We start from the raw sequence: 11,332 nt of genomic DNA on the forward strand, positions 1-11,332 counted from the left end.
TCTGCGGCTAGGATGCTTGTTCCCTTATGCTACGACCCTTGCCAACAGGGGTTTATGTGTTGGATAGTCTGAGCACCTGTGGTCTGTGGAGGTGGGAGAGACCAAGACAGGGGTAGTGATGGCTAACGAGGTCTGCCACTGGGTGGTCATGATGGCTTCTACCGGCGTAGGTTCCCTCGTGATAATTGAGGTTTCACTGGGGCGATAGGATAAGTGACCCTCAGTGTCTCCCGAGTTATCACAATAGCATATACTTGACCAATAGAATTGTGTGCTAGGTGGAAAATGAATCTAACATTAGCATGCATCATTCTGCTTGATATTTATTGTGTAATGTATGTGCATTCCCCTTTGCTCCCTCACTAGCTAGTGTAGCTAACCCCGTTGTGCAACCCCCTTTTAGTTGTTATGCAGGAGGTACTACTTAGATGAGCACCGTTGGATGCGAATCAAGTGGAGCCAATGACTATGACTTGGAGGTAGATGTACACCCAAGATTGGTGCCCTCATGGTAACTATTTATCATTTAATTTTCTGTCTTCATTTCCGCATTCATGTATAAACTGTATGTTTATTTGTAAGGAGAGTAATGAATGGTTACTTATATTAGAATTGTACTATGTGTTATCATTAGAGAACCGATGCTCTATAATTTCACATGATTTAATTTAATTTCGCTTTCGCTAACTCTATGATTGGAACGATTTATTCCTTTGGGGACGTTCCCTTTCTGTTATCAAGATGTCATGACAGGGTGGACTGTGGCTCGGGACACTGCATCTGTGATCCTGGTAGGTGTTGGGATGATGTGTAATTGTCCCAGTCATACCCCTATGTGGAAAACTATCTTACATTGGGATGGGGGCGTGATAGTAGGAGCCACATATGCCATCCAATCATGGCTTTTCTCAGAAGAAGACCTACCACCGGGAGGAAAGAACCATAACAGGGCTCTTTACATCATTGTAGAATGCAATAAAAACCAAGTCCCTCAAGTCTTGATTGACAATGGCTCAGCTCTCAATGTTATGCCATTAAGAGCTGTGAAATATATGGGTTTAGCACTTGACAAAATGAAGCCGTCAAGTCAAATCATCAGAGCATACAACAATTCCAGAGGGGTAGTGATCGAAATTCATACCACCGATCTCAGGGTTGGACCGGCTTAGTTCACCATTGATTTCCAAGTCATTGATATTCATGCATCTTTCAACATATTGCTCGAAAGACCATGGCTACACTCGACAGGAGTCCTGGCATCAAGCCTCCACCAAAAGTTGAAATTTATACATGAGCAAAAGGTGATTACCATTTTCGGAGATCCAGAGATGGTGTAGACACTAGTTAACATAGAAGTAGGGAGTTCGTCTCTACTAGAAGTACAACTGGGAGGATTTGAAATTGGGAATATCTGCACCATATCTACAGAAGAAGAAGAAGAGCCCATTCCAATAAAATTCCCGATAGCATCGAGCAAGGCCTCCATGAAGATCATGAAGAAGATGAAATATTTTCTAGGATTGGGATTAGGAAAGAATCAGTACGGGATTCTGATTTTCCCAAAAATACAAGCTAACACTTACTGTCATGGTTTAGGTTTCAGTCCAAGAGAAATCCCAAAGAAAGGTGTCCCAAAATAGGGAAACCATGCAATCAAAAGCATTCCTTATTTCAAGACCTTGAATGGTTATTTTGTGAAGGAAGGAGAGAATTTTCCTTACTGTGGAAACAATAAGCCATGGTTCGATCAAGAGAAGAGCAAGCTTCAACCAGGGTTCGAGATATTCTTTGAGGATGAAGTAGATTGGGTGGCCATGGAACTAGACCAAGCGAGGAAGACTGGAATCCAAGAGGATCAGGGGAGTGGTAGACTATTTGAAATAGCAGCGATCATCAAGGAAGAAGAAGGGCTAGCACCTCAGCTTCTCATACAACCGCTTCAAGGATCCATAGCGAACTGGGCAAGGGTTGTGAAAATTTTCCATATTGTTGAGCCTAAAGTTGTAGCCAACTCTGATATAGTCTTGTCTATGTCTATTTCTGAGTCTGTATTTGCTTTTCCAAAGAAGGTTGGAAACTTCCAATCTGTTGAGTCTATCTGTACTCCCCCTCTTACCATGAATGAAATTGTTGATTCCGAGTATGTCTTGTCTTCTCCTTCTTCTTATTCTTCTAAGGACGACAATATCCTTGAACATCACTACTTGTTGGAATAATTGGAGCAAATAAAAGCTCAACCCATCCGAGAGGACACTTGTCTTGTAAACTTGAGAACTGACTAATGCCCTCGAATGATTAAAGTCGGTTCTTCTCTCAATGATGAAGAAGGCTTCTGACCTCTCTCCTCAAGGAATTCGAGGAAGTCTTCACATGGTCTTATGAGGACATGCCTGGCATTGACCCAGAAATCGTGCAGCACAGGCTACCTACGTATCCAGACGCTCGCCCTGTCAAGCAGAAACCAAGATGGATGCGGCCGGAATAGAGCGAGAAAATCAGGGAATAGGTCATCAAACAATGGAATGCAGGATTCCTCCAAGTAACTCAATACCCTCGATGGTTGTCCAATATTGTTCCAGTTCTTAAGAAGGATGGGAAGGTCAGAATGTGTGTCAATTTCTGTGACCTAAATAAGGTCAGCCCCAAGGATGATTTCCCACTGCCCCATATCAACTGGTCGATAACACTGTAGGTCGTGCTTTGCTGTCATTCATGGATGGATTCTCCGACTATAATCAAATTAGCATGTGTCTAGGAGATTGAGAAAAGACAGTCTTCACCACACCGTGGGGGACATTTGCTATAAAGTGAGCCTTTTGGGTTAAAGAATGCTGGGGCAACGTATCAAATAGCAGCTACGGCCATACTGCACAACATGATACATAAAGAAGTGAAAGTGTATGTCGATGATATGATAGTCAAATCAACAGATCGGCGAGGTCATTTCACAGCATTCAGGAAATTCTTTGAAAGAATAAAAGAGTACAAGTTGAGGTTGAACCCTTAAAAGTGCGTGTTTGGAGCAAGGGCGGGCAAATTGTTAGGATTTCTTGTCAGTGAAAGAGGAATAGAGGTAGATCTTGACAAGATAAAAGCCATTACTAAAATGCCAGCACCAAGGATGGAGAAAGAAGTATGAGGATTCTTAAGCCGTATCCAATACATTAGCAGATTCATATCTCATTTAACACTGACATGTGAACCAATTTTCAAACTCCTGAGAAAGAAGGAACCAAAAGAATGGAATGATAAATGTCAGGATGCTTTCATGAAGATCAAGGAGTATTTGATCCATCCCCCTATACTCGTCCCTCCAGTATTGGGTGAACCCTTGTTGTTGTATCTATCAATGGAGGAAATGTCGATAGGATCAATGATGGCACAGACTGATCAAAGAGATGGAGAAGAACATGCGATCTACTACTTAAGCAGGAAATTGCTAGAGTACAAAACCCGCTATACTCCAGTAGAGAAGACCTCTACCTCTTTAGTCTGGGTGACTAAAAGATTGAAGCATTACATGATCTCACATCCTATCAAGCTTCTTTCAAGGATGGATCCGATCAAATATCTTTTTGAGAAGCCAGCGTTGACTGGAAGGATGGCCAAATGGCTACTGCTACTGTTAGAGTTTGACATAACATATGTCAATCAAAAATCCATAAAGGGGCGAGCAATCTCAGATCACTTGGCAGCACATCCTGTAGGGTCAGATTCATGGCCAACAGAGAATTCCTTCCCAGACGAAGACTTGTGTTTTGTAAAAGGAGGCCAAGAAGAAGAACGGCAATTGTATTTCAATGGAGCTGTAAATCAAAAAGGGTTTGGGGTAGGAGTGTTACTTATAACCCCAGAAGGCCTCTACTTACCGATGGCATTCCGTCTGGAGTGTAGTTGCACCAATAACATTACAGAATATGAAGCTTGCGCCATTAGTCTGAAAATGGCATTGTCTGTGGGAGAAGAAAAGATTAAAGTCTTCGGAGACTCCAGAGATGAAAAATTAAAGCCTTATCAAGTACATTGGAACAAATGGCTAGACATTTCAAAGAGATCTCTTTTGAATATTTACCTAGAGATAGCAATCGGTTTACGGATGCCTTGGCTACTTTAGCCTCAATGGTAGAATGTGATCCTCAGGCCAAAATCTGACATTTTCTAATTGAAAAAAGAACTGGCCCAGCATACGGAGAGTCAATTAATCTATTGATCGAGGATGGAAGGCCCTGGTAAGCGCTGATAATTGATTATATCAATGACAGGAAATATCCTGAATACTTCACAGAGGGAAAGAAAAAGCATTTGTGAAAATATGCTACTCAATTCATTCTCCAAGGAAGCCTGTTGTATAAAAGGTCTTATGATGGCATTCAACTGCTATGCGTAGATGAGGAACAATCTCAGATAATTATGGAAGAAATTCACCAAGGGATCTGTGGACCGCATATGAATGCAAAAATGCTCGCCAAGAAAATCCTTAGAATGGGGTATTATTGGGCGACAATGGAAGTTGATTGTGCTTCTTTTGTCAAGAGATGCCACCGATGTCAGATATTTGCCAATATCATACACATTCCTCCTACAGAATTGCATTCGTTAAATGCCCCATGGCCATTTTCTACTTTGGGAATTAACGTGATTGGGAAGATAACTCCAAAGGCTTCCAATGGTCATGAGTTCGTATTGGTTGCCATCGACTATTTTACAAAGTGGGTGGAGGCTCTGGCGAAGCGCCGAGTTATTGGTAAGGAGCGTGAGCGGGCGGGGGGCTCACACAAGTAAGTGAAGGAGCCCCGTAGGGCCTTTCTGAAGTGTGGCCCATACACGACTATGGGGAAAGAAAAGGGAAGGGAGTTGAAATTGTCACTATATGGAATTGTTTTGCTTTCTATGGATTCCCCAGAGGGGGAGAGACCCCATTCAGCATGCCCACGAGCAGTAAGCAACAAGCACTTGGGCCGAGTAAAGCGGATCATAGAGCACCATTACGCGTTGCAGATTCTAGTTACGTCATGAGCTCTAGTAAGGATCTCCATCTTTGCTAGTTTCAAGTCTCAGACTAGAGTCTTTAGTCTAGTATCTAAAACCTGCTTTTCTTTTCTCCTATCATTTCTTATTGGGAACATTGGTTGTACTGAGCAATCTTATGCAGTCCTAACAACTGCTAAGGTAGCAAAGTTCATAAAAGAAAACATCATCTGCAAATACGGTGTACCTCATCAATTGATTTTGGATCAAGGCTTGCATTTCTGAGGAAAGATAGAAGAACTTTATACCAAATTTGGCATAAAGAGGCATATATCCACTACCTACAGGCCTCAAACCAATGGATCGGTGGAAGCAGCTAACAAAAATATGAAAGTCATATTGCATAAGATGGCAAATACACACAGTGACTGGGCCGAGAAGCTCCCATTAGCTTTATGGGCTTATCGGACATCAATTCGGACCTCAACTGGGGCAACTCTGTATTCTCTAGTATATAGGGTAGAGGCCGTTTTACCTATGAAATTCATGTTCCTTCCCTTCGAGTACTATTTGACAGTCAGTTACCAGAAGGAGAATGGATGATATCTAGACATGAAGAACTCAATCTCTTGGATGAAAAAAGAATGAAAGCCATGGATAACCTTAAGAAATATCAGCAAAGGATGGCTAGAGCATTCAACAAAGGGGTATGCCCTCAGAATATTAAAGAAGGAGATTTGGTTTTGAGGGAGCAAAGGGCCCCGATGCATGACCCAAGAGGAAAATTGTGACCCAATTGGAGTGGTCCTTACAGGGTGAAAGCAATATTGCTAGGCACAGTAGTACGTCTCACCGACCTTGATGGAGAAGATCTTCGAGGATTGGTCAACATGGATCAACTGAAGAAATACTTCATCTAAAATCTTGATCAACTTGAACTACGTCCGACCTGATTCCAATAAAGGGATACGTAGGCAACTCGACATGTTTGGGTGCGGTCTTAAAAAAAAAAAACAAAAAACTCAAAAAAAAAAAAAAAGAGAGAAGGGGGCATTGTGTTAGTCCATTCCATAACTTTGCCAACCGGCATCCCCTATAAATGTGGTAATCTCGCCATTTGGCCTTCGAGATTTGTTCTTTCGACTTATAGTCTACCTAGGGTGCTAGGGGTTGGCTATTAACTAAAGACTTACTAATGTCCAGAATACTAACAGGATCCTTGATGCAGGTACTATGCAAGGACCAAAGAAAGAAGGGTTAGATGAACAGTTACATCAATGGACCCTCCGTATGCATGTGGATGGTCCTACATTGCTGGACGACCTCAAATTGCCAATACTTGGGAGAATCAGATGCTTCAAGCTTCATCATGATCTACTCTAGGAAGCATCTAAATGTTGGGATCCTCAATTACATATCTTCCATTTTGGGAAAGTTAGGATAGCCCCGACTGTTGAAGAATTTTGGACTTACATGTTATCACATCCACAAGGAAGACTATTCCTCCCAGTTGTGCGAACGGAGCAACTTCTTGAAGCTCTGAAAGATTTCTTCATCATGAACAAAAAAGAGATAAAGCAAATTCTTAATTATGACAAAGTGGATGCGTTAAAGATGGTGAGAATCTTCATCCACGACAGAATTAAAGAAGAAGGTCAAGTCCGATATAGAAAGCCAGCGTATCTCTTTTGTATAATTGGGAAATACCTTTTGAGAATCCCAGGGAAAGGCTAGGACATGTTTGGGTCTGCCCTAAGTCCTATAAAGGTACATTAGTCTATAAGGTTTGTTTGGTTCAAGCTAAAATAGAAGAACTCATTATTTATTTAAGTCTTATGGGCCCATTTCTATGGCCCAGCTAGCCAATTGAAGGTAAGAGTGGGGGTCCATCTTGTTCCAAGGTCTAGTTATGGTGTCTGGGACATGGGGACGTGGGTCCCACACGAAAATACTTCAAAAGGGCAAGAAACAGTATGGACGGATCCACGAACGGAACTAGTCTAGTGAGTCCGTTCGTGACTCCGTTGCTGCTGTCAGGGTCCAAACTTCAAGGAAAGTTACGGGGCTTTGACCCGTACTTTCAGGCTTCGAGGGGACACTTATAATAAAATTTTAAGTTCAAGGTTACAGGTGTTGCCCACTGCGATTGTGGCACTACCTGTTGGTAAAAGTCTAATCTGACTCGGGGTATTAGGATATATTTCAGGTGCGGGTGTAACAGCCTCGACCTTACTGGGATCAACAGAAATCCCTTTTTCTGATACAACATGACCCAAAAATACCACTCTATCTAGCCAAAATTCACACTTCTTGAACTTGGCGTAAAGTTGTTTTTCTCTCAAGATTTGTATAACTGGAGACAGATGTTGTTCATGCTCGGTCTTACTCTTAGAGCAAACTAGTATGTCATCAATGAATACAATCACGAATCGGTCCAAATACTTATGAAAGACTCGGTTCATGAGATCCATGAAAACGGCAGGTGCATTTGTCAATCCGAAGGGCATAACCATAAACTCATAATGGCCATATCTAGTTCGGAAAGTTGTTTTAGGCACATCTTCACTTTTAACCTTCAATTGGCGATACCTAGACCGTAGATCAATCTTGGAAAATACGGCAGCTCCTTGTAGTTGGTCAAACAAGTCCTCTATACGGGGTAGAGGATACTTGTTCTTTATGGTCACCTTGTTCATTTCTCTATAGTCTATGCATAGCCTCATCGATCCATCTTTCTTCTTAACGAAAAGTACCAAAGCACCCCAGGGAGACACACTAGGGCATATAAATCCCTTGTCAGTTAAGTCTTATAATTGCTCTTTAAGTTCTTTTAGTTTTGATGGAGCCATTCTATAGGGTGCCTTAGAAAATGGTGTCATACCCGGAAGAAAGTCTATAGAAAACTCAACTTCCCGATTCGGGGTTAGTTCTATTAGATCTTCTGGGAAAACATCGGTGAAGTCCCAAACTACCAAAATATCTTCCATCTTCAATGCAGTTATCTCTGTGTCAATCACACTAGCTAAAAAGCCTGTACTGCCTTTTACGAGCAACTTTCTAGCTTGAAGAGCTGAGATCATAACTGGTGCAGGTGATTTAGACTTCTTTCCTTTGAATCGGAAATCGGGTTCCCCTAGGAGGTTGAAGGAGACTTCCTTCTCATGGCATAAGATCTTGGCATGGTGGTTGGACAACCAGTCCATACCCAAAATGGCATCAAAATCTTTCATATCCAATAGCACCAGATTAGCAGATAATACCCGATCACCAATTGCTACATTACAAGTGTCATACCCGATGTTTGATGTCATAACTTCTCTCGAAGGTGTGTGCACTGATAGGTCATATTCCAATAGTTGAGGTGGAACAATTAACTTTGTTGAGAATGCATGAGATATAAAAGTGTGTGTGGAACTAGAGTCAATAAGTACATGAGCTGGAATACCATGAATAGTAAGTGTACCTGTCACCACCGATGGTGAAACCTCTGCATTTTTCTCAGTCATAGAAAAAACTCAAACCTGTGTCTTGGGCCTCTGGTCGGCTTGGTGATGACCTTTCTGAAATGTTTGTTGTCCAGGCTTGTGCTGATGGCCTATTGCAGTCTAGTTGTTCTTCTGTTCAGGGCAATCCTTTGCCATGTGACCCTGCTTGCCACACCTAAAACAAGAATTCGATCTGGCCATGCATTCTCCAGAGTGGGGTTCTTGCATTTGGGGCAAACAGTCCTCTCTTGATGATGGTGAGCTATCCTTTGCTGCTTGTTGTGATTGTCATAGTTTTGAGTTGGATAAGGGTGAGATTTTTTCTTCTGTGTGTTTGGAACACTTGGAGGTACAAACCTCGAGTTGTCTTCAAAAATTTGTGCTCTTTCCACTACTTCTGCATATATAGGGCACTTAAAAGCTGCTACAATCCTCTTCAGGTTAGAACAAAGGCCTCTCTCAAATTGTCGAGCCTTCCTCTCCTCAGTATCAACTAGGTGAAGGGAAAACTTACTGAGGTCCTCAAATTTTAACTCATAATCCATGACAGAGAGATTATGTTGCTTCAAGGTTAAGAATTCTTCCTCTTTCCTTTGTCTCAAACTGGTGGGGAAATATTTCTTGTAGAAGACCTCTTGGAATCTGGCCCAAGTTAGGGGTTGTCCATCTCTTTCTTCAATGCGATGTGCAAATTTCCACCAATCATCTGCTTTGCCCTGTAGTTGGTACATAGCCCATGCCACCTTTTGCGCATCAGTGAGATTCAACAAAGTGAAGTTCTTTTCTAACCCTCTGATCCATTCTACTACCTTCAGAGGGTTAGAAGTGTCCCCTTTAAAATATGAGGGTCTAAGTTTCCGGAACTGCTCAATAGTGCGAGTAGTGTCTGCCATAGGAGGCTGAGGAGGTGCCCTAACTGTCTGTTGTTGATACATTGCGTTGACCAAGTTGCCGATGGCCTGTACCAAATCAGGTTGGCCACCCGAAAAAGCCCCTGCCAGAACTGGTGGAGGGGGAGGAGGAGGTGGCAAGCCTAAGTCACCTAAACTGCCTGATTGGCCCCTTCCCACATAACGAGGACGTTCATGAGGAGGCATGACTACCTATAACAAAACAAGGCTAATGAATTACACAATACCAGGTTTCATCATAAAGATAGTCCTAGGTATGCATAATTATGAAGAACAACTTGTGTCCGTACATTATGCTTTTCTTAATTAGATTCAGTTTGGTTTAGTGATTATGCAGCAAAAGATACTTTTGTATTTTTTTCCTACACCACCAGTCTCTAGGTCCAGTTGTCTACATTTTTTCTCTGATACCATGTTGTGACGACCCAAACCCGGGATAAGGGTATGAGTACAACCCTCGCGGACAGTGATCTTACGATCGATTTCTTGACTTAGCATGTGTCTAAAAGTTGGCGGAAATTTTTTTTTATTAGCATAGAAGCATGCCACCTTTTCTAACTACGCAGAAGATTATCAAGCAACATATCATCGAATAAATATATGTTTTCATCCAAATCTGGTGGCAATTCCAAATAATCATTATATGTTCATTCCACAAACATAAGAGCTAACATAAAAAAAAAATAAACAGTATCTAAGTCAAATTGTGCTACATTCAACCATTAAATCTCAATTCAATTAATAAAATATCTTAATATCCACTATTCAAATCTTCAAGTCTATCAAGCATCAAAATCGCCATCCTGCTGCTCCTGGTCACTTGTGCAGTCTGTGCACTGACATGTTTCATCATCTATGTCTGAAAAATAAAGGGGTGAGCTCGACAGCCCAGCGAGACAAAGCATAAATAATATATGCATTAATAGGCACAACTTATACATACAAACAATGCATGAACTATGGTAAAAACAAAATTAGATACATTAATGCAATTCTATTTGGTTCTACTGTATGTGCACATCTAGTAAAGGTGAGGAACATGACCGTTGATCTGACAACTACCATTTCTTGTATTACCCGGTTGAACACTATCGGGAGTCATTTCTCTTTTACCCCGGTTGATCGGACCGGGTCTGGGATCAAGTACGTTCCCTTGTGGGAGGTCTAGATCCGGTTCTGGTTCTAGAGGACAGTGCGCTCCTCTATGGGAGGTCTTATCCTCAACTCTGTTCTGGTGTCCTCATCCAGCACCTAACCTCCTGCTGGAAAGGGGTGCAGTCTGGGTTCTAGGTCTGAATTCTAAATGTCTGATTCTGGGACCTTATGTCCAATTCTTTCTTATATTCTGAATGAGGTTCTATCACATGCTATCATGGTATTTCGTCACATCATACAATTCTAAACTCATGATACATACATGGCATGTCACTCACATTAAAGCATAAAACAAAAATCCAATGCTTGTAAACATCATAAGCAATCACAAAACATCTAAAATATAAGAGATAATAGTTCACTCACATAACATAGTATAAGAGGTATATTAATCCATGTAAAATCCATGATTATACTCACCTTGGTACTTGAATAGAATTACACTCTTACCAAATCTTTAGTTTCTCTCCCGTACAATGTACAATTCCTAGATATGCTCACCTATCACATCATATTGATCTTCTCAGATTCTGTCCCATTCTGCATATAGTCACTTCCTAATGCCATAACTTTTAACACAGACATTCAATAGGTATAAAACTTATATACTATTAAACTATAATTAAAATACCATAATTTATAAGAAGGACCCATCTCCAGAATAAGCCTCCAAGGCCCTTCAAATCCAAGCCCAAACTAGGGTACTGACAGCAACTTTTTCTACTAAATAGAATAACCTTTGTGCACTAAAAGTGCCTTAATAAATCGTTAAAAATTATAATCGCTCTCAGTTTTTTATATGTCAAACTAGAC

The 11,332-nt window shown here is 41.3% G+C and overlaps 1 protein-coding gene across 1 annotated transcript; it reads left to right on the top strand.

Annotated features, from left to right (window-relative positions):
- Positions 1–3,349: 3,349 nt before the first annotated feature.
- LOC122664527 lies at positions 3,350–4,114 on the top strand. Its single transcript, XM_043860378.1, has one exon. It carries the CDS (start codon positions 3,350–3,352, stop codon positions 4,112–4,114), a length of 765 nt encoding a protein of 254 aa, XP_043716313.1.
- The last annotated feature ends 7,218 nt before the right edge of the window (positions 4,115–11,332 follow it).

Source organism: Telopea speciosissima, chromosome 6 (genome assembly GCF_018873765.1).
Source record: "Telopea speciosissima isolate NSW1024214 ecotype Mountain lineage chromosome 6, Tspe_v1, whole genome shotgun sequence".
NCBI classification, from domain to species: domain Eukaryota; kingdom Viridiplantae; phylum Streptophyta; class Magnoliopsida; order Proteales; family Proteaceae; genus Telopea; species Telopea speciosissima.

What these genes read in the sequence shown, in the direction of transcription:
- LOC122664527 (XM_043860378.1), top strand. Translation starts at nt 3,350, where the DNA reads ATGGAGGAAATGTCGATAGGATCAATGATGGCACAGACTGATCAAAGA.